General features: G+C 44.1%; 1 protein-coding gene across 1 annotated transcript in view; it reads right to left on the minus strand.

Moving 5' to 3' along the window:
• tex264a (testis expressed 264, ER-phagy receptor a) overlaps nt 1-24,510 on the minus strand; it is a 68,175-nt gene extending 43,665 nt beyond the window's left edge. The window contains exons 1-2 of the mRNA XM_070959419.1: nt 23,977-24,510; nt 12,512-12,733 (exon numbers count right to left, since the gene is read on the minus strand). Coding sequence (XP_070815520.1) covers nt 12,512-12,733; nt 23,977-24,234 — 480 coding nt within the window. The 5' untranslated portion in view covers nt 24,235-24,510. The remainder of the gene's footprint in view (nt 1-12,511; nt 12,734-23,976) is intronic.

Consider the following 24,510-nt stretch of genomic DNA (forward strand, 5'->3'; position numbering starts at 1 on the left):
TCAGGATATATTTTACTGGAGTTAACCACAACAGGGCTTATCATCCATAAGTGCAACAAAAGGGAGCCAGTATGATCAATTTATCAGACACCTGTGGAACAAGCAGGACACACACTTGCAGACATGCGACGTCTTCTGTCACTCTGCCTCCAGCAACCTCTGAATTCACTCGGTTTTGTTTTGCAGCCTCACGGTGCTGTGTGTTGATAAATGCACGGCGCTGTCCGCGGTGCTGGATTTCTATTTTCTCTCAGTCTCACCCTTCAGCCAGTTTCATCTTGGATCTATAATATTCTCTAAACTCTAAATACTCAACTTGTACCATACTGTAGTCTATGTACTGTGGAGTAGTGTGACCCTCATGATCAAAGTGACGAGTAGCAACATGCAGTGGCGGAGGTGCTGCTGGAAATACATCCCATGACCAAACCACCTGTGTGACACAATATTTTAGGGGAGACGTGGCTACAGATGTAGTCTTTACTATAGATGTCTGGGTTAGGGGTGAAGGTCACCTGCTGAAAACACTGCACATCGAGGCACTTTCCTTGAAGATCAGTGTATTCAGAGAACTAACATTATGTCAGTAACCTTTCTGCACTCTCATAAATGCATAATACAGCATAAATTGTGGTATTTTGTGTGTGTGCATTTAGATACACACACAAACACACGCTGTAATTATAGCAATAACTTCTGATGGAAAGCATGCTGCATGTTTAACAAACAGAACACACTGTGAATGCAAAATAAAGGAGACAAGAACCACAGTATCACTGCGGAACAAATTGCGTTTAAACAGCATCCAGCATACTGTTACCAGATTATTACCACTTTTGCAAGATAAACACAGCATGCCCCATCTCCCCCAGTAACATTACTCCTTTCTCTTGCTCTTGGTACAGAAGTGCCCAAAGGCTGATGCATCTCTGTGTGGCTACTTTACATAAGCTCAGCATCTTAGTGTGCGTCCACTGGAAAACAAACAAACTCACAGAGGAAGAGGTCTGCAGCAAAACAACGGATATAAAATCAAGAGCCAAAGCTATGCTTGGAACACGTTTTTAGGATATGAAGACAGCTGATCTCTTTTGACACCTCTGCCCCTGCTCTTCTCCTGCGTCTCCACAGCCGCAGGGTTGTGGAATAGCTCCCGTATGTTCCACCCAGAGGGGTCGTTCTCAGTAATCTGGCATCTATTTAATATTTGCTCACCCACAGTGGCGAGGCACCGTGGCCTTTTCACTGCGGGACAGCCGGAGAGGCAGAATGACTGACTGATAGAGGGGGGCTGGATTCATGTGGTCCATAGGACAATATGCTTCTGACCTGGAGGTCGGGCCTTCGTGTGAGGTGGAGATCAAAGTTTGACCATCAATTGTGGGCAAATATAGAGCCCTTTGACTGAAGTGAGAATCGTGGCCGTGGAGAGAATTTAAAATACAGGCAGGCAGATTTGATCCTCTCCTTTTCAACAGAGCTACATGGGCTTGCTTGGTTACATCTACAACTAGTATGGTATAATTACTTTGACGTAAGTAAAGCATCTGAATACTTCTTCCACCACTAGATCAGTCTGGCCCCGGCCCAGGCTCGTTGGTTAGTGACATTTTGTAAGTATAGTCCAGTCTGGGGTGCAACAAAGGATTTAAGTGATTTACTAAATTCAAGAAATCCAAGTTTATTGGTAATAGAATTAAAGATACATGGATATGTGACATTTCACTAACCCATAACCATCTGTGGCTAACTTTGATAGCATCAGGCACCTTCCAACAATCCAAAACAAAAAGAAAATAAACCAAAACAGAAATAAATATAGTAATTCAGAAATAACAGAGGCAACTCCAGGTAGAAATAATTGAAGAATGATGAAAGAATATGCTCCATCCAGTCTGAGCCAGCTGTCTTACAGAGGTAAAGAGGACACTAGTGCTCTTCTTTAATCATCTATGTCTGCTCGCTCTGCTCTTTGAGACGGCCACAGAGCCGCCTGCCCATGTTTAAGCTGGGTGTACTACCTCCACTCAGGATGATGATGCAAAGATAAGCCTAATCTTTATAAACGCACTCCTCCACAGTCTGCTACTTTGAGACAGACTTAGACTCAGACCAAAGCTCCTGTGGTGAATCGCTTCTTAAAGGCCATGAACTTCTTTTTAAAGGCCAAGATGTCCTTGCCGACTTAGCTGGACGCAATCAAGTCAATAAACCTCACTGAGCTATCTGATAAACAAGCTACTTGACACACACGGACATGATTTTGTGAGAACATGTGTTTGCAGAGAGGGATTGTCCAGCCAGATGGGCGATGACCAGATACCCTGTGGATGCACGGCGCCTCTGCCATCCAAACTCTCCAGTTTTCAAATCCCCCACTGCCTCAGTCTCACACTCAATCTGTCTTTCTCTTTGCTAATGAAAGAGGGCAGAGCCACACATTCAAGCTGACCATTATTAGCTGCCTGTATCAGGTCAGAGCACAATTTTTAATCTAAGAACGAAAAAAAAAAGCACTGAATATCAAGGAAACATATGTTGTGCATTTATTCAGTGGTTGAAAAGAACATGTAAAAGTGAGCAGAATTTGAAGGACATGTTGAACCATTCATATGCACAAAATGCCTCCGTGCAGTTTTGTATAAAAAAGAAAAAAACCTAAATACACTATGCCTTAGTGACAAAATTGCCATAGCAAACTCTATTCACATGTCAATGCAGATGGGGATGAGTGGGTCAGAAAACCGTAGGAGGCCGATTTAACCCTGTGCTCGACGGTCATGGAGTGTGCACACGGTCGAGAAGAAAGACCAAAAAAAAACCACACAGGTCACAAACACAACAGTGAAAACGCTACCTGTCAGAGTGCGCTCACAAGAAAGAGTCTAATTGGCGGCATGGTGTGTGATGCCCAGCTGGAGATTCAGAGGGAAGAGTATCCCAGAGCTGGAGGGAAGCAGGAATCAATAAGAACACCGCGAACACTTCTGCCTGCTATCAAGCTCACTTACTGCATCACTGGATTGTCACTAAGAATAGGAATCACAGAGCAACGTTACATGTATACCAGACCGATTAAAGCCTGAGACTGTTTACACCATCGTCTTTAAAGGTGCGAGTAAATACTTTGAAAGGAACGGCTGATAGTTTGGCATCTTTGGATCAATCGCACTGCCATGTGGGTTCGCTGAACATGAGACCACAGCCAGCAGATGATTAGTTTAACAGCAAGACTAGATTGAAACCTGGTACCTGGACCGTGTGTGGTCAGCAGCCGTGTCTATTATGTGAATTCCTGGTGGGGATGGGGGGGGTATACCGCCTTCATCACCACTGTCACGTTGTGCCACAACATGGATGTTGCAACACCACATTGTATCATTACTATAATAAATGTTTCAGCAAATATGAAAGTTTCTGAAAGTTTTTGGAACAAAAAATAAGCATATAAGGGGATTAGATTGGAAAGCCCAGGGGTGGAGGAGGTAATCAGATTGTTTTTATGAAGTAAAAGTAGTAATACCACATTGTAAAACTAAAAACAAAAACATTTTACTCAAGTAAAATGACTGTGAGCAGCAGAAATGTACATAAAGTACACATTAAGCAGAATGGCTCCTGACATCTTGTAGTATTATTACACATATTACAGCATATTACTGGATTATGATTACTGGTGCATTAGCAGGTACACTGCAGTTCAATGTTGTATCTGGTTGAGGTGGAGCTAATTTAACTATTTATACACTGTTGGGTGGTTTAATATAGAAAATGCTCTAAATTTTATGTGTTGATGTTGTAAAATGCATAGAAAGTAATGTTTACTGATAGCTATCAAATAGATAATGTCGGGAAAGTTACAGTATTTCCTTATGAAATGTAGTGTAGATAGCAAAAATGGAAAGTAAAGTACAAGTACCTCTGAATTGTACTTAAGTAGGGTACTGGAGTAAATATACTTTGTTACTTTTCACCGCTGGAAAAGGAAAACTTTCATCATCAAATGCATAAAATCTGACTGGTTCTCTTAGAGAAGGAAAAGGATGCGACACATTTTTTTTGGGCTTCAGGAGTTTTAGCAGCGGGTGAGGTTTAGATGTAACCGAGGACAAGGCTGTGGATGAAAAACAGACAATAACAGAATATTAGAGCTGCAGCAGAGCTCAGAGAGTCTGGCACAGCACGCAGGAAAACAGGCATTATATGAAATTTTGGGGAGAGCCCAGTGGGTACACACGGCTTCAGCACATCATAGCCCACTCTTTATGGGAAATAAAAAGAAAAAAGTGATGAAACCGTCATCAGCGTCACTGGTGTCTAAATATAGCCATGTGCATCTACAGCCAAGCGTTTCCTCCACAGACTGTCAAATGGCAGAATGAAGGGATAACAAGGCATATTAATGGTAAACACACGATATGAAGACTGGCAGGTCAGAGGCTGCCTCCACCTCAGGACTGCTGCTTTCTTTTATTATAAGGTTATTATTATTGAGAGCCCTCAAGAAACAAGGAGTGTTAACCAATAAAAATGGAACAGAGGGAACAATGCTGTTGAAATGACAGCATTAATAATGAAGGAGACTTATCTCGCCCTCACTACAGCCTGCACTGTAAAGCACACAGACACAAACACAAAGGGCAGACAGGCATGAGCCTCCTCTAACTCAAATTTTCACCGAGCTCCCAAGCAATCAGTCACAGAGACACATGCTCGCTCACACACTCGCACGTCGCTTATTGACTCTCACTTTGCGTTTCTGTGCTTTGATGCCATTGCAGCCACAACCCCTGCCATTCTGCACCGTCCCACGCAGAAATCGCTGAACAGAGAGCAGTTAAAGGAGTCTGCGCCCTGAGCCTAGGAGGCATTAAAGATGTAGAATCCTGCCACGCCTTCCCCCCTGCCTCCATTTCCCTTTGGGCTGGTTTCAAGTTCTCATAGCCTTAAAAAAGGAGCTGGGAGGGTCCGTTTAGACCCGTGTAAAACCTCATCATGGCTGATGATACTGCAGACAAAACAGTGCAGAACAGCAGTGCTGCATTTGGGTGCTGTGCTCTATTGGTAGGACGCACAGGAGAAGGGAAATGTTTACGACATTTAAAGGGATAATTACAGTTTTGTAAAAATGTGTAATGTTAAGCATTTTTTCTACTTTTCTCAGATGAGACAAACTCATAAATCTAAACAGATATATGGATTTTTAAAATTGCCAGCTTGCAGTTTGAAGGCGCCACGTGCAGGGGAGCTTCTTTTGGATCCCACAGACATCCATAAAGTGAGCTTCAACTTGCGTGCAGACATGTAACAAGGCATAGGTACGTCTAACTGTGGGTGAGTAAGAAAAATAGCAAAATTTCCCAAAACTATTCCTCTAAAATACTTTACTGCAAGGCTCAACTTGGGTATCTGCACTCAGATGCATCGCCTTCTTTCCATGTGTTAAGGTATTACCTGTTAACTGTCTCTTAAGCCCCCTCTGCTGCTGAGAACAGCCAGCATCCATCCGAAATAATTAGGAAAAGAAAGCCTATTAGCATATTGCATTATGGTGTAGTTTGTACAGTGAGAGAGGTGGGAAAGGCAGGACAAAAAGGAATGAAACACCATCTCTGAACAACACCTCAAAATAGTCCTGAATAGATTATCAGATGCCCTTGTACCCAAACACACAGAGCCTTTAGGAAGCTATACTATCTATGAGCCCAGAGGGTTTTGTGTGTGTGCGTGCGTGCGTATGTGTGTGTGTGTGTGTGTGTGTGTGTGTGTGTGTGTGTGTGTGTGTGTGTGTGTGTGTGTGTGTGTGTGTGTGTGTGTGTGCGTGCGCGTGTGTACTGTCAATATGCTATCTGCTTAACAATTCATTCCTCGCATTGGTACCTGAACGCAGCTGTCAACTAGAGAACAGACAAAGAGCTGTAATATAAGGCATGGTATTCAGAAATGCTGGGATGTGAGGCGGTGAGTGGGAGGATTCCTTTACCTGGCTCTGAGAGGAAAATAATTGGCTTTATAACCATGTAACATGATTTAGGGTTATTATTAATAAATGGTGTGTGTGTATGCGTGCTTCTGTGGATGTCTGCTGAGCAGAGATAGAGACGCAGAGAGACAGAACTGCGCTACAATGGGTGGTGGAAGCGCAGTTGTTTTACAGGAGTGTCCTTATTCCTCATTCACAATCCTGCTGGTTGACTGACAGACAGCAGTTTATGAGCTGCACACACTTGGTACAAGACGCAAAGACTGACATGAAGACAGACGCACAAAGAAGACACAACATGCTAAAAATAGAGCTTTCTAGAAACCAAGACTGACTGTAAAGGAGAATCCCAACAATACACCTCCATAGTTCAGAATCCGCTTGGCTAACGGTTGTTAACAGTGCAGAAGCAGTGACTGAGCACACACTTCTACTCAGCCACAGCGGCATCTAAGCAGAGCGAAGGGCATCTCAGTTGTTGTTTACACGGTGGACACACCTGAAATCAGCGCAGTTCCACTGGTTAACCCCTAATCAGGCCATTGCATGAAATATAGATGCTGTGGACAAGCAAAACAAATTCTCTATATTTAATTCAACAAATAATAACATCAAAGAAGCTGGAGAAGAGTGGCTGGTGAATAAACCATGAGTTGAATGGAGGTGAGGAATCAACGCTCTGCAGTGGTAGAGCATGAAGGTGCCGCTGACTAAAGAGGAGAAAACGGGAGTCACCTCTATTTTGCCAGCAAATAACATCAAAACTCAGCCTCAGCACAGTGGGAGATACATGGCGGTAATACAGATTTTTATCTTGACTTATCGTGATTTTACAGACGATAAAATAGACTGTATAAGCTTGGCACACTGTGTATTATAGTTAAGCAGGAATTTCACTGCTGTTCCCTAAAAAACTAATAAAGCTTTAAGAGCACACTCTCTAAATGGAGGACCGTTCTCTCCCAATGCCTGGGATCCCTCTGGAGGTGAAGACCTGCTGGACACGAACCACAGCCAAATGTCCCCAGTTCACCTGTGGTTCACCATTAGTGCATGCTCGGTTGTTTACCAGGTCTGTCCGGCAGCTTCCTCCTCTGTCACCCACTCCAACTCTTGACGGTGGATCTATGTGATGACGGTAAATCTAGACGCCACCTCTTGCCGGTTGTTGTGGGCATGTCAATGCTCAAACGCTAGCGAGCAGTATTCTCATTAGAAAACAGTGAATAAATAAATAAATAAACAAATGACTGCAGAGACAGCAGGCACATTTGCCCCTCATTTACATTAATTATTAATACCTTGGGGTCTTACAGAATCCCTCTAGTCCTTGCTCATCGATTTACTCCTGTGTCATAAAAAACTAGACCTCCACCAGGGCCAATAGTTCACTCTATGAAACGCACATCTGCAAGCACAACCATTACACATAATATAATATAGTTCCAAAACTATTAGACTAATTAGCTGCATGAGCCAGACCTTATCTTGAGAAAAAGTGCCTTCCGTATGACGTTTGAGAGGCTACACGTATCGGCTACCCCACAGGATTACTGGTACCGTGAATGTGGATTGTGACATGAGGTTACTGTACTTCTCCAGATGTTTTGGCACTACTGAACTTTACCACCAACTACTGGAGTTTAAGATGTATGGCATTACTCCACCACTATCTCGTAATGTCAACCAAAATGAACAATTATTCATGTATCCGCCCCATCGTTCGGATCCCCTCTGACATTTAATGGGGCCTTCCTTGGCCCAGCCTTCCACAAAGGACCAGCAGGTTTTCCAGAATCCTGCTGACAATCACACAAACATGACTCCCTTGGCGGAGGTTGAATGAACAGGGCTCAAACTCATCATTAGGTCGCTCTTTGTGAGTCTTGACAGTTATACTGTATGTCTGAACATGGTGTTGGTTATGGGCGCCGCTTGGGTTCAGATCAGGCAGGTTGTTTATCCTAAAAACTGTAGCATTGAACTCCCTCAAGCAGGACTATAGAGCCCCCACCAAGAAACTGCTGTTCAGCTCATAAGCACAAAAACTCTCACATTATCAGCTTCACCTGCTGCACAATTGGCAACGCAACAAACCCACACACCTAATATTGTGTGTGGTGGGGCCATATGGTGATGTTATTAATTCAGGCTGAGCTCAAAACAATATTCTTCTTATTCATCATTGTGACAGTGGTAAACTGCCTGGACTTTCTTTCTAGATACTAAGTGGGAAAAAAAGAGAATATAGTGCTTAAATGCTGATACAGCGTAAAGTTTTTTGTGAGCCGTAAGTGTGACTGTTTTGTCAGCACTGCTTATGATTCCTCCTACTCCATATATAACATATTTCTTCTATACACACGATGAGAGCAGCTATAGAGACAAACAATAACTAGAATACATGTAAATCATACAAACCCGAGTTACTCTGGATGTCTTAGAGAAACGTTCTAATTGTTGCGAGGCAAACAAACCCGTGTGTACAGAGAGACATGAGGGACAAATAATGATGCTTTATGATGCTTTAGGCTTGATTCAGATGAGTGGATTACTAAATGGACGGGAGCTACCGGCCTCTCATCTTGTTTCTGCTGTTTTGTTTGACGCAGCCACCAAAATAACACCCCAATGACTGTTTGCTTTCATTCTTTAGATCCTGAAAAGATGCTTTCACAAAAGATCAAACAGGGTTTGACCAAATCCTTTAATATAGTGTGACAGCTACTTCTTTATCTGCTCACTTTTCCGTCTTTCACCACCGGCCTTTTTAACTGGGAGATGATACAATCCCAAGCATCCCGCGATCACACCCACTCTCTTACTTGCTGACATTTAGACTGACACAAATATACAGCTGCTGAGCTGAATTACCAAGATTTCAGACATTCAACTGATACCACGAACCCACTGATACCCTGTGATTATTGCCAGCACTCAAAAACATCAGGATTAAAAACACTGAACACCTATCACCTACTTCAGATCTTTTAAGCCGCACTTACACCAACTTATGGGTGGGTGTGTGTGTGTGTGTGCACATGTGTGTGTATTAGCTTATGTGTTGTGCATGGGAGAGATAAGGCAAGGTAAGCTGGTGTGGAGATGGCACTGCTGAACCGGAGAGAAAGTGTTCAAGTGAGAAAGGGCAGTTACACTTAACCTGCTGTCTGATAAGTGAAGCACCGCAGAGGCGGGAGGTGCACCCGAGTCTCTGAGAAAACACTTTGAGGCTGAAGGCTGGGCACAGGGCCAGACATTAAGCCCACCTCACCAGTCTGGGCTCCCCTGTCTCGCTGGCAGCTCTGGTTCATGTAGATAGAACGTGGATTTGTACGCTTAAAACTGCACTGATCCATACTTTCATACGAGCTGATACAGAGTCAGGTAATAATTTCTGGTGCGTATTCAGTGTGGTTTTGCAAATAATTTTTGTCGTGCCCCAACTTTACGGTTTTGGTTCAGTCCGCCATTCTCATCACCATTATTTTCACCTGCAGCATTAAAAGACACCCGCTGTGTGCTGCGTGCCCGGCACCAAATCACCCTCAAAGTTAGCGACTCGCTGGTGAACGTAGTGAAGTATAAAGCAGCTGCCGCCACATATTTCCCTCAGGAGTTGGTGAAGACATGTGCGAGGTGGCCACTTATCTATTACATATCTGCTTTAAAAGATCACAATATTATAGCTTGTTGCACTGCCACCAAGTGCAGGATTCAGGTTCCATTTCTCTATATGTGCATAAACTCGCCAGTAGATTAAGAAAAATCTCCAATACGTCACACAAGCGTTTCCCTCCTTTCAAAGTCCTTCGTACTACAAACCTACTCAATTAATCATACATACAGTATATAGGCACACATTTCTAGCACATTCGCTTACCACCCTCTAACCAAGCCTCTCTAAACCATGCTCCATTATTCATTAGCCTCGCTGTAGCTGGTATGCATAGTGCACTTGCCACTCCACAACTCAAACTGGATGTTAGTCTGTTATTAGCCCATCTCCTGTATAAGAGCAGCCCCTTAACGACCTGTCACAGCACTCAGGTCAAGTGATGGGCTGCGACAAGCATGTCTGCCTTATAGCACACAAGTGTGAGGGAGTAAAAACTGATGCTTTCACCACAGTGACATCAGCTAGCTTGACAACCAGAGCTGCACGCTCACATAAGATGCACGCTGACACTGGCCATGATTATGTAACAGCACTACAGCCAAAAAGGGAATGCTACTTAATTTTAACACGGAAAGATGCTATTCCTATGCCTTCAGACTGTTTAGTCTGTGTCAGTGCACATGTTAGAGATTGTCCTGCCCTCTGATGTCGGGTGTTACCGTATGCATAGTGCCGCAGAGACCAAACTGCAGAATAGATGGGAAAGCTGGCAAACGTTAAGCTGAGCAGGCAGTGGGTCTTTAAAGGACCAGTGTGTAGGATTTAGGGGCATTGGCAGAAATGGAATATAATATTGATAATTATGTTTTCATTAGTGTATAATCACCAGAAAATAATGATTGTTGTGTTTTTGTTACCTTAGAACAGGAGTGTCAAACTCATTCCACAAAGAGCAGTGTGGCTGCAGGTTTTTCCTCCAACCAATCAAGAGCATGCAGTCTGACCAATTAGCTGTCTGAAGACTGAGATCAGCTAATGAAATGAGTCAAGTCTGGTGTGCTGCTGCTTGGTTGGAAAGAAAACCTTCAGCCACTCGGCCCTTTGTGGAATGAGTTTGACACCTGTGCCTTAGAATGAGATCTACAGGGTACGCCATGTTGCCCCTACGCACTGGACCTTTAAGAATTTGTAGACCAGGACTGATATCACTACCACAACCTAAATATGTACAATTGAAAACTTTCATTAAAAAAAAGCATAAAGTCATCCCCACTAGAGCAGCTCTAACTGTGTACTGCTAAACATCACACATCACAGCTGGCTTTTAGCTTAATTTTCTAATGCAACCAGAGTTCGGTTCCTGGCTGCAGCTCTTCCAGCTCACCCAGACGGCAACAAAAACAGCTGTTAGTGTTTGCTGGATGGGAAGTCGGTGAGGGATTGTTTCCTTGTTGGTGCACTAGCAACTCCTGCAGGTTAGTCCAGCTGCCTGGCTGCAGGGGGTTGATATATGGGTTTAATACCCCCAGGGCAGGTGAAAAGTAGCAGCTGGTGTATCAGAGGAGACACATGGCAGTCTACAATCACAAGGACTGTTGTATATGGAAAATTAGCCAATCCAAATTAGGCGGCAAAAGACATTGTTAATATTCATTTCCAAGCTCATCCCAAATCATATATTCTATAGCTGTTGTGTTGTTTGAACAAAGGAACACATTGCTAAATCCAAAATTTGTCATCAGTGCCAAGCATTTAAGCTACCCAAGGAAAAGAAACTAAGAGACAAGACCAGAATGAAAGTCAACAATACAACGGAGACCTTTCTATGACACACAAGCTATCTTTAGCATAGCTTTGATATGCTGGCACAGCTGAATACAGCCAATAACGATGCCACCGGCAGAGTCCTTGCTCCCTTTACTTTCCTGCGCGCGTCACAACACAACAACAGATGGAGGACTCAACACAGTAAAGCCCGACTCCTATGGCATAATGGCACCATCACATGGTGATGACGCATCGGCTTTATGCAGGCAATTCAAGCACTGCAGTTTATTGATAATATACAAAAAGGTTCCCAAAATGAATTTCAGCATTCAAATGTGACTCCTCTCGCCATCGTACGGTTTTGTGTGAACGCCCGCCGTCTTCCACTGTCATGAATATGAGAAAGAAAAGTTTGTTCCACCCACAGAAGGTAATGCGAGAACACATCATGGTTCATTTTCTGAGTGGGAACTGGGAACTTTTTACCTCTTGTGAAGAGACAGAAGCTTAAACAAACAGATGGACAGGCTTTCAAGCACACATGTGCATGCACTCAGATACAAGCACACGTGGAGCATTATTCATGCAGTGGGATGCCCCTAAATGAATCCATGTGGGTAAATGTCATCTGTAAATGTCAATAGCTTTTTGAGGCCTGTCCTGAGGACATGGAGCCCAGCATATGGGCCGCGGGACTCAGACGTACCTTCATTTCCTACTACTTCATCTATTCTTAATCCACTTTAAGGACCTCATCTGCTCATGTGATGAATTAAACAACACATGAGTGAGGGTCTTTTGACAAGAAGGAAGCAGAAAAGAGGACAGATAGGATTGCAAGATGATTGCCATCCACTGCGATAAAAGGAGACTGGGAAGAGAGAAGAAGAAGAAAACTCCTGCCTTATTTTTTCATGTGTGAGAGGGGCACAGAGCCACGAGTCACTGCTATGAGAAGAAACATTCTCCTGAAACGTGGAGACAAGCTGTAAACACTGGAGACATGCACACTGCTCAGCCTTTACACCCGTGTTTCTCAGGCATCCTTTTTCAGTAAGAGATAAATCCTGACACTATGTGGCTGAACGAGCCTGAGACACAGATATATCCACATCAGGCTAACTGTGTCATATCATCTGTACCTCGATGTAGGACGCAATCCTGGGGTAGACCCTGTAAGGTCCCAGCACGTGAGACAGAGGGGTGGTGCAGGGGAAGCTGGTGGTCACAGCGTGGTTCACTTCAGGCAGAGAAAACACCTTGAAGCCGAACCTCTCATAGGTCTTCTGCAGTTCCTCATCCGGCTCGTCCTCCCCCTCACACAGGACGCTGCCCACCACGTAGCGACATTTCTCTGACGGCCTCTGAGTGGACAGAGAGAGGGAAAGAATGGAACAAATCCACTTAAAGACCTTCAGTGAGTCACCTCACACAGGTAGAAACTCAAACACACACATCAAACACGCAGCAGGTCGGCCGGCTTCTGTCGGAGGAACAGTGTGTTTCTGTAGGACAGGTAAGTACTAATAACAACAGGCGACTGGTGCGGTTAATGCTATAGCAGCACAAAACAGCACATGTGTGGAAGTAAGATTAGAAGTCGTTTGATTTAAACTCGTGGAGACATTACGCCTTCGTGTCGTCTGCCAAGTGTCACCGGACAGTGGGCTGCCAGCTCTGCTAAACTTCCCACAGCCAGGTCACATATGCGGCAGTTCATACTGTCAAGTCAAGCGTGGCAGAAACGGTCACACTGCGCTCCGTGCAAACATTATCAAAGCTATTACAATGAATGACTCTTTTAGATTTTGCAAGTCAATTGTGTTTGCATGATAACAGACAGCATTGTGAACACGTTACATATTATGTTTACATTGTCAGTTTACCATCGCCGTGGTGGTCCGACCGTTTCCTCCTCAGATTCTCAGCACTAGACAACATTAGTGCCGCCAGTGGCGCTGATTGGATAGTCATAAGTGCCCCCGTTTCGTGTCATGATGCCAGACTCTGAACTACTCACGAATAGGCTTGAAAAGTCTCCACAATATTAATACTGACGCATTCGGTCAATAACACTCCAGAATTTATAGTCTTGGCTTCAGAGCCGCACCCCTGGAACGAGCAGGGAATGTTCCTCTCGCCTGATAATGCTGGAGGAGAGCACATTAGAGGCCGACGTGGAGGTTCTATCTCCTTCACTACAAAGCGTCTCTGCCACCACCACAATGTTTTTTAATGTGCCCACATGTCTGCATGTAGATGAGAGAGAGACAGCAATCACAATCTCTGAGCAAATTGTCAGTCAGAGGAGGATCTGACAGAGACTCTCCCACTCACATCTGTTTGCAGACACTTTGCAGCGTGTCTGTAGAGCTTCAGATGGAGAGTGGGAGCTGCTGCTAAAGGACTAAACTGGCTTTTTTGCACCTTTTTGTCAGTTTACTAAAAATCACATCAGTACACTTTACACGTTTAAGCCCACCATTTGCGAGATGTTGCCATGGTATTTTAGATGTCTAAGTACATGTTTCCTAACTTCTCGGCAGGCACGGGTAGAATAAATTGTAATCACTCCATCTGACTTGAGAACTGCCAATATGCTGAGAGACACATATGAGTGATGTTGACGCAAACAAAATCTTCAGTGTGATACAATTCCCAATTCAGTTTTGTCTCTGCAAGTAGCTTTTTTTTTTATTCTGCACTGACAATTGGGAACCGGTGGCTGTCTGGAAGGCAGGATTAACACCCTTAAAAGTAAAAAAAAATAAATAGAGTATATGCGATTTGCAGTAAAAGGGATAAAACATACCCTGGTGTGGTCCTCTAAAACATGCTGCTGCTCTCTGCTCTGTGATAGTGGCAGTCTGTGAAGGGCTAGCACTGAGAGGGCACAGATGGGAGCCAGCGACACTCATCTTCATGTCCCTGGCATCCTCGCATAATTATCACATCTCAAAGCCACAACCTTCGCTTCTTCTCCATCTCATTTCTCACATTCAGATATATTTTCGACTGCATTGTGTTGCTACTGCACCGCACGGCTCCCACTGTCCTACTTTGTTCACAAAGCAGCTTTTCCAGCGTAATTCAACGCAGTTGGCTGCCGGTGAGACTCCCCGGCTGAGATAAATCTGTTTGATCACCCCACCCCTAGCCCTCATGGCCTCTTCATGTCTGCATCATGTGGGTAATAATAATGACTGACAGCGCCTGTTCAGCATGAGCAGATGATCTTTACTGTCACCTGACAAAGACCCTTGCCACCATGTTCGACAGTGAGTCAGAGAACACAGATCACCTGTTTCTGACAGGGAATTATCCATTCATGGCAGCATGAAATATAATACGTCTATTGACAATGAAGCAATGAGTCACTGAAAACACTGACACAGTGGCTGTGTAAGCATTGTCAGAATAAATCATCATGAAGACACTTATCTACTCTCTGCTTTAAATCCTAAAAACATATATTGAAGAAATGACATTTCAAAACATGACGGTGGAGTTTTGAGTAAGATCATGATCATGTGACTTTTCCTCTTACTACAGGAAGGATTGTCATAAAACTGATATAAACACCAGGATGAATTAAAATCTCTTTGATGACGCTTTTCATTTTCATCCAACGCCACCATCAGGTCAAAATTTCAATGCGTCCAATACTTCGAGTCCATGACTAATTCCCTGCAAAATGACATTATCAGCCTCAGCTGTACTTGCCTGCTAACACGCTAAACCTAAAGATGGACATGGTCATCATTGCATTACATTGTTATTGTGAGCATGTCAGCATGCTGACATGAGCGTTTAACTCAAAGTATCGCTGTGCCTAAGTGCAGCCTCACAACTCAGCGGTGGACGTCTACATTACTCATGATCTGTGAAATGCGTGCAACACATAGCAACACTTTACATCAAGGTACACATATCAGCATGCATATTAGCAACACATTGACTCTTATTCTGTATGACCATATTCTACATCGACTATGCCATTAACTAAGAGTTTTTGATTGATACGAAGTAAGGAAACTGTTGTACATGAATTATCTATATAACCTAACCCTTAATAACCCTCAGAATAAGGCTTTAATAAGTGCTGTAGAATTTATAAAGAGCCAATATGCTACAAATATGCAAGCTAATGAGCAAACCAAGTTAATGGTGAATATGTGCTTATCTTAATATAAAGTGTTACCAAAATGACACATGAAACTGGAATTGACTTGTTATCATTACATCGAACAAAACTCTTCAAACAGGTGAACCTTGAATCCACAAAAATAATAAACTGTATTTATCAGGACAGAATCATTTTGTCAAACAGTAACATGACAATATGATCATATCATCCCGATATCAGACCACCTCGTCCTACAGGCCATACTCATATAATTGTTCAGCACCTTTGTTTCATGGCCTGTAAACAACTGCATCACCCTTTCTCCTACATGAATGCATCAAACGTATGGGCCGTCAACAAGCCTGCCGTCCAGAGCGGCCCCGCGTCAACACTGGCGGTCTACGATAAGACGCAACAATAAGCATTCAAACACAGAGGGGATAACAACTGTCCTCCCACAGTCTAGCTTCAGTATCTTACCATCTCGCTATCTCTCATGCTCTCCGCACTGATAGTCTAGAGTGTGTTAGCCAAACCAGTAGTTCACTAATGATATCATTCAGGGCTCCAGCTATCATTCACATCCCACACAGTGGCAGGAACAAACAGCAGCCCTGACTGCATCTCATCTCTGCTTCCCCCCAGATAACACACCCCAGAGACTCCAGGCAATTAGGAAAGAGAGGAACACCACTCCATGTACTTGTCTTGGCTTCCCCACCAAAGTTGTTTTGTTGGAGTCTAAAAAATTCGAACGCTGCAAAAGGTAGAAATTCTCAGATGCTGTCCACGCCGGGCAGCGGCACTCCAAAAGTCAGCGGCTGCCAAAGCCGCGTTTTGAAAGAGAGTGTGCGTTTCCATTTCTCACAGGTAGCCGAGGAAAGCCAACTGCGGCTTTTGATTTGGCCGGGGGTGAGAAGCAGAGAGTCAGATAATGGGAAGCCTGTGGAGCCTTCACCTCTGAAACTGAACACTGACATATTGCCTTTCTGTGCCAAGCTGCAAAAAAACAATTCAGTTAACTGTGACTTGTAAAGTCCTCTGAAAGCACGCTGAAGCTATCTGAAAGATTTACAGGAATGCTTAATCTCATCTGAATATGTCTCTGCTGGGCTCGTCTAAGGCAAACATTCATTTTCTGTATTTCCCTATGCTAAGTGAGCTCATTAATGGGGAAAAAAAAGGAAATATACAGCCAACTCAGGGCTCGCGGGACTCTAAGATGGCTTCCCCTCACAAATGGGGCCATCCCCAGCTCTACCTGATTCCCCTAAGCCAGGTCTCCAAGGATCTGTTGGGAGAGAAAGTAATTTCAAAAGCAATTCTTTGCTTGAGGGCCTTTTTTTTGATGGATGAGGGCTCTCCAACAATAAAAAGGTACAGCAGACAGAGGTAATTCTTTATTAGCTGCCACGTAATGAGGATTTACTCTCTTCATCTTTCCTCCACTTGGCCCTGCATCTCTTCCCTACTAGCGATCGCCACTTGGGAAGCATTGCTTGGAGCACCAGCCCTGGTTACAATCGGTCATTTGTGAAGCGTGAGCAGGTTAGAGAGGACAGGGACCAACAAGGCAAGCGGCCAGCACTCTGCCCTACTGTAACTTAAAGACAGAGATCATAATGAGCGTGCCACACTCTGCCTGACCGAGGACCATTACCACGCTCATTAAAACACAACTGCCAGCCGGCTGAAAATGCAAAGCTAAATTAGCAGAGGGGGAGCGATTAACATTGAGAGAGTGTAAGATCAGCTCTCTCTTTAAACAAACCACACAAAGTATGTAAAGTCAACATAGCAGCATTGCTGTGAGAGACAACAAGAGCTTCAAATCAATAAGTTTCTCTTGCTGTTTATGTTGCCTTGTAGTATGCGAGTCAACAACTGAAGAGGGCCATTGAAATCCAAAAAATGCCTGTGAGCAACACATCAGCCTTGCCCTTCAGGCTTTTGTTGGCACACCGAGTTTACCATGATGCCAGAAAGGAGTTAAGAGGCTGTGATTGTACAAGGGTCCTTCACTGCACTGCAGTCGATAAATCTGCAGATTTGGAGCCTCTCTGGACCTCCACTCCATCTTCACATCAACATCTGCAGTGGAGCATGACAAGCAGCAAATGCAGCATTCATAAAGAACACGCTGTTTCGTGAAGAGCACGTAACAGCCTCCCCCCCCCCCAAAAAAAAGCAGAACTCATCTATAGTCCATCCGCATTGGATAAATACATCACACAAACAACACACATGGCTGCCTTTTCTGGGAGCTCTCTCTTTCTGTTCAGTGGTTCACGGCATCATTTCCTTTCTATATCTGGAACACCGAGACAGATGGTGTTTAGGGAGCGTCCATGAACAAGCAGAGAACCTGACACATGGGGAGCAAGAAGAACAGAAGACTACGGGATAGGCAATCTCTCCACAAGAGCTGCCTTTCGCCTCAGTGTGTCAGGGCGATAACCTGTCTGAGCTGATTGGAAACCACCCCCGCCCCCCCGCAGGCAGACGAGGCAGCAGAGACACAGTCACCAGGAAGGGAACTGAAACTAATTGGGCTGCAGAGCACTGGGACCACAGGTATGCTGTGATGGGGCGGTTTGCAGCTCAATTAATGGAGCAGCAATTGCAGTGATGCAGTTATTTACGCTCACTGATTTAGCAAAGGAAGCAGTTAGGTTCATTTTACAATTTGGGCACCAAGAAAAACCAACCATGACACTGACTGATACATGAAAATTACGACATTTTCAAAGTGCAAACATCAATATGTCCTCCTTTGAATGTGTATGTGTGTGTGTGTGTGTGTGTGTGTGTGGGGGGGGGGGGGGGGGGGTGGGGTGGGGGCCCTCAAGCACCTAAATCAGATTATATATCCGCAGCAGTGACGAGGCGTGGGCCCCCCAATGGCCCCTTGAGTCAGGAGCCAGTGGAAATCTATTTTTCTGTCTCTCTTTCACCAAGTGCAGCTCGGTGCCTTTAGGCTGTGCTCAGACTTAGCTGGTAATTACACATGGCATCCTGGGAGTTCTGGCATGTATAATTACTGGCGAGGATAAGCAGCCTGCTGGAGGCAGGACACAGTTTTCCTTCGCCACAGTTGTTGTGCTGGTTCACCACTCCTTGGCCAGCTGGACACAGTGTGGCACTCCTCCAGCCAGATGTCACAGAGCAGGGAGATAATCTCCTCTAATAGGAGATATGAATCAATTCCTGCCTCCACTCTGCATAAGCTTGCTTCCTTCTCTACAAATGTTCAACTCTCCTTCTCCACCTCCTTGCTCTCTGTAAGCTGCTCTGATAAACATTCGCCTGTGTAATCCAATATCCTGCGCATCATAACACAGGGTGAAGAGCCAATACATGTCACAGGATTGATGGCGCAGAAGATTTAAAGCCATTCTTCACCATCTTGTCTCACAGACTAATCGGAACATGTCAGCCTGTAGAGTAACGTCTTTCTCTCTGCGCAATTTGGGAAAATGGATCAACACGGCATCTTAAAAATACACTCAACAGTTGTGTTGCAGGAGAAAAAAGCATCTCCCCGTTTAATAGATTCTGGCTTTCTGCCTCCTGGTTTTGCAGCATCTCACTCACTGTAGAGATGTCCATAAACATTAATGGGGTGCTTTGCTATAGGAAAAGCCGGCATGTTCACAATCTTGCATAATATTGACTTGAAGACCTGTGGGACCAGACTTCAGAGTATCAGCGTATTTATTTCTCATTTTATATCCACCTTTAAAAGCGGCAACTCCTTGCCAGAAGCCCCCCTTTCATGTTGTTGCTGTCGGCCGACAGACAAGCGGCAGTAAAATGCTAATAAATTTGACTGGGAGTGCGGCGATGCTCGGCGCTCTGATCTGAAATTCCGATTGATGAATTGGAGCACTGCGAGACTCTCAAGGTGAGTCAGACTCCTACCAATTTAGACACCCTCTTCCAAGGCAGTCCCACGCCTCGCCTCATCTCTCACTGCCACTCCCATGTACGTCTACACAACATTTCATTTTCTCCTGCTTGTCACAGGGAGCGGGTTTGCCTCTGAAGCTAAAGCTAAGTGGGAATTCAGTAGATCAGAGGATGAACCAAACAGCAGCTCTGGTTTAGCCTCAATACAAACATGTTATCAGTGTCAGAGGCGGCTGCGTTTGCTGTGCAGATCGACCAAGTATGGACAGACTTTGATCATATCCACTGCACACAGCGTAACGCTTAAATAAATGCATAAACCTACTACTTCTATTTGGACACTAAACTTACATTTGTTTTTGTTTCTTACTCTCTGGTAGTTTTTTTTTATTTTTTTCGTGACACACAAACTGGCCTCTGAGCATTCACTGCTGCCCACTCTCATTAATGACTTCTGCTCTGGAGATTACTTGCAGACAGGCAGCCTGCCAGTGGATTTTTTACTCCTTGCCATTCTCCAACACAACAAAGGGCTGCAACCCGGGAATTCAATGATTTAGATTTTCACTTTATCCAGTCTGGGATTTGTTCAATACTCGTGTCAAAGCCCCATTACAGCAGAGCCTGAGGCAACGCTGCCTTGAATTGTTTTGGTGAGTTTTAAGTACAGCCTCCCATGTGGCGGGTCAGCGTCCAGTTGACTTGACCCCTGTGAGCCAAACTGCTAAACTGTTCAATCCCTCAGGCCTTTGTGACAATAAGCGATGATGATTAGAAGTATGCAAACACATACATGCATGAATGGACATACGCAGGCAAGAGGCATCAAGAGGAGCTACTTGATTTCGTGCTAATTGGTGCTGCCTCAAGTGGCTCCGCAGAGCGAGGTGAGGATGTCAGCCCACCCCACCCACCTTTACCAGTGCAGACTAGTGAAATCAAACAGTCCACAGCTGTCCAAAGAGCTGTCTCACTTGACAAATATACAGTGGATTTAGTCACTAAAACAGAGCAGCCTGCTCTCTCCACACTCTGTGATTAATTTGATCCGTTGGTGTAGTTAGTTTTGAAAGCTGGTCCTCTGGACACAGAGTCCTGCTGGCTTTCATCCTAGTCATTAAACAGGGGCTGTATTACAACTTGAATGCAGGGTGAATGCAAATGACTGCAATTTGTTGGAAACCAGCTATACTCTGGATCTAGAACCACGAGTGGAAACCACTGGTGTGGCATCACAGTGACCAATTACTACACAGCCACTTGTGTAGGTTTGAAATTCCATCTGAAATGATGAAATTCGTTTTTGACTGAATGAATTTTAAGAGGTTGAGTCACATTACTTGTGCCATGGTAATAAATTAAGCATAAAGATCAATGTGGTTTGGAGGATGCGTCCACCTCCCACACAACTCAATTTCAATGCTAACACTGCCATCTAGTGGCTGTGGTGTACATTAAACCAGCAGGCTTACAAGGGTGGATGAAACCATCGGAGCAGTGTCTCTGTTCCTTCTAAATGTAATGAACAGCCATCTGCACGGTAACCACTTAAAGAAGGTGATTCTGACCATGACTGCATATCTGAGACCTGATGTGGTTCAGGCTGTACAGAGACACTGTGTATGCAACATGGCATTAATTACCCATTTATAGGGAAATTCAGCTCTGCTAGAACGACTGCAGAAACATCCACACATGGAGTTTCAAACGTTGATTTTTCCTGAAATAAATCCTGACAACAAGAACCATTTGATTTTTTTTTTCTCCGCTCTGAACTGGTGATTTGACTGCTCTGCACCATTATTACATGTGTCATTGAACACTTTTGCCATCTCAAGGTCATGGTAGCATAGTGAAAAGATGTAGCTGCTGCTTACACTGGATGAAGAGGCCACCGCAAGTATTGAGGTCAAGTCTAAACATGGCAACATAGAGTTGACCTCCTCCAACAGTCCACATGTATTCTTTAATTACTGCAATGGACTTTAGGACAGAGTCATATAAAAACAAGTATTACTACTCTCTAGAAATTCTATCTGGGCCAAAGTTCAGACATACGGCATCTCTCCCATTTTACCTCACTTACAGACTGGTGGCCTCTGTCCACTAAGGACAACAAATTCTCATATCACAAAACAAAACAATCAGCTATGATCACAGCCCTTCACAGCTTCCGTCACAAAGGCCCAGTCAAGACTGTAAAGCTTACTCCTGTATGTATAAACATTTGCTTTAACTCATTACTACAAATAGAAATGTTTAGCTATCACAATGACTGGGCTTTTTTTTTTTCTCTGCGTCAGTGGACCTGGCTTCTCTGGCTGTTTCCTGTTCTACAAGTCAAAGTCTGATTGCACGTTTGTATTTTGAGCTCCTAAACTTTGAATCTGAATGTTCTCACACCTGGTTTATTTCTGTGATGACTAATTTTTCTCCACAAGGAGGTCAGATGTCCGTACATCAGATCATGTCAAAATGGACACAGAGGACAGAGTCATCAAATCCGCGTCCGTAAATAAATCTCTCCGCCCATGTAGAGACCTCTGAACATCCTATAATGGTCCCTTATGATCAAGACTCTCCACAAATTCTGACAGCAGCAGAAAAGTTTTAAAAGCTCCTCAGTGAGCCTCTTGCCACAACTTTCCACTGGTATGACTCACAGTCAGGGTTTCCACTAAAAGGACAGCATGCTGCAGAGAAACTGGCAGGGGTACACAGACAGACAGACAGACAGACAGACAGACAGACAGACAGACAGACAGACAGACAGACAGACAGCGTGCCACATGCTTTATTCCACAAAGGATAACTAAAATTATGACTTGGCACAGCAGCTGCTTATGGCTGAACACTGCATCTTACCTTAAGAAGTGATCATATAGTGTCAGAAACCATGAAACTCAACAGACTTCGTAACACAAACTAAGCTGCCCAACATCACAGTATGTGGCCCTTGTCAGCTACCCAGCCCAGATCACTGTGCACTTTCGGCTGACGTGCCAGAAGCCTCCATTTTGCCATACTGTTTGTCAGATGGCTTAACTCACCCGACCATAACAGACTCAGCACTGAAATGTCAGCAGAACTGACTCAGTATAAGCTAATCAAAGCGCAGACCGAGCGTTGCACACTTAATTTTTCCTGTTAAATCCAGGAATAAGCCATAAATAGGCTAGATTGTGCCTCGGAGATATTTTATCTTACCACACGCCATATGTGTGTGTACTCTGCCCACATCAGCTGGGAACTCTACAAACATTCTCGTCTAACAAGCAGCTGTTGTGCAGACATCTCTTGTTGACTAAAAACACAACTCGTGATGAACGGTGGAATGCGAAATGAAAGCAGGCAACAAAAAGAGATCTCAGCTGAGGAACAACCCATTTATACCGAATCTGGTTTTGGATTAGGATCAGGATGACAGAGGGGGGGTCGCTGCCTCTCACTGGAGTGTGACTGTCATTTCATAGACATTTAGACTTCGAGCATAAAGTGTACTTTTTCAGACATCCAGCAGTTCTCTTCAGACACACGTGAAGAGGCTGTGTTTGCCCTTCTACTCTGGAGTCCGGTTACCATCTTTTAGTCAGAGCACCGTGGAACCACAGATGAGAGGGAAAAAATATCAACAGTGCAACGTGGCACTGAACAGCTGACTGGTTTCATCATTCAGCCTCAGTTCCTTCAAAAGGCTGCTTGTGCATTTAACCCCTTGAGCCACACAGGCTGAATTACACCCAATTACATCGAGTTAAACTGTACTTTACACTTGCATACATATGTCCTTGACTTTCTGACATCACTGTTGCGAAGCAGACAATCACATTAGACACTCAATGAGATTGTGAAACAGTTCTTTTGAGCTAAATGATTAGTGGTGACGATGGACAGACAATGAATCAGCATCTTTTTTTTTCCTCTGGTTGTACCACTCTAGTCCTGGACACTGACAGTACTGACAATAACGCTGTACTTTTTCCCCTTTTGTTGAATCAGGACCCACATTCTGACTTTTTATAGACCTAACAACTTATTGATTAATCGAGAAAACAATGAACAGATTGATCGCCAATGAAAATAATCGTTATTTAGCAAAAATGCACAACAGCTGCTGGTTTCAGCTTCTCATATGTGACAATTTGCTGTCATACATGAGAGTATGTGAAATATATTTTGGTCCTGGACTGTTGCCTGGAAAAAAAACAATTTAAAGATGCTTGGTTGCTTGGGAAACTGTGACAGGAACGTTTTACAACTTCATGACATTTTATAGCCCGTCTATATTATACTTTCATATCTCCAAGATCTTATGCCTGGACTGCTGCTAAATACATTATATTCACAATAACAACTCATCAGATCTCACTCAAACGGTGTAAATCTAAGTTTTAATCTTAGTTTTTGTGTGACCTTTAAGATTGTCCAGGTCAAATGAAGCATATCTTAACTGTTACATCTTATCAGGAAACAAAGTACATTGGGTTTTGTGGTTGTGTCATGAGGTCAAGTGTAAACACAGACTCACTGCTGTGTGCTTAGACTAACAGGTACTGAACGCTGGGGTCTCACCTGCTTGGGGTCATCGTAGAAAACACCGATGGTGCTCAACTTTGGCCCGATGCTGCAGGTTTCAGTGTAAAGTGCACCGCAGTCCTTGTATGATCCCTCTTTGAATTTATAAGCAATGGTCACATTTCTGATAGGAGGTGGCCCGGTCTTTATAATCACGTCCGACAGTAGTCCCGAGTACAGCAGGAAGCCGCCGATAGTCACAATCAAACACACCAAGAGCACGACTAACAGGAGCACCAGGATTAGATCAGACATGGTTTCTCAAAGCGGTGCAGCTACAGTCAACACAATCTGTAAAAACCTGTCAAGCCTAAGCGTCCTCCCTCCGGGTCACATACACCGAGACTGTGGTCCAGCAGGTTCACACGACAACACGAAAAACGTCGCTATTCAGGATGAGGTGTTAAATGTGCTTTTCACAGTCGCAATGGCCTGAAACGTAAAACGAGAGAGTCGTTCAAGTTGACAGGAAAGACAGTTTGTTTATAGCATTTCCCCAAACAGTGGAACATGCTTCCCGGATAGACCATT

The sequence above is a fragment of the Chaetodon trifascialis genome, chromosome 3 (genome assembly GCF_039877785.1).
Source record: "Chaetodon trifascialis isolate fChaTrf1 chromosome 3, fChaTrf1.hap1, whole genome shotgun sequence".
Lineage (NCBI taxonomy): Eukaryota > Metazoa > Chordata > Actinopteri > Chaetodontiformes > Chaetodontidae > Chaetodon > Chaetodon trifascialis.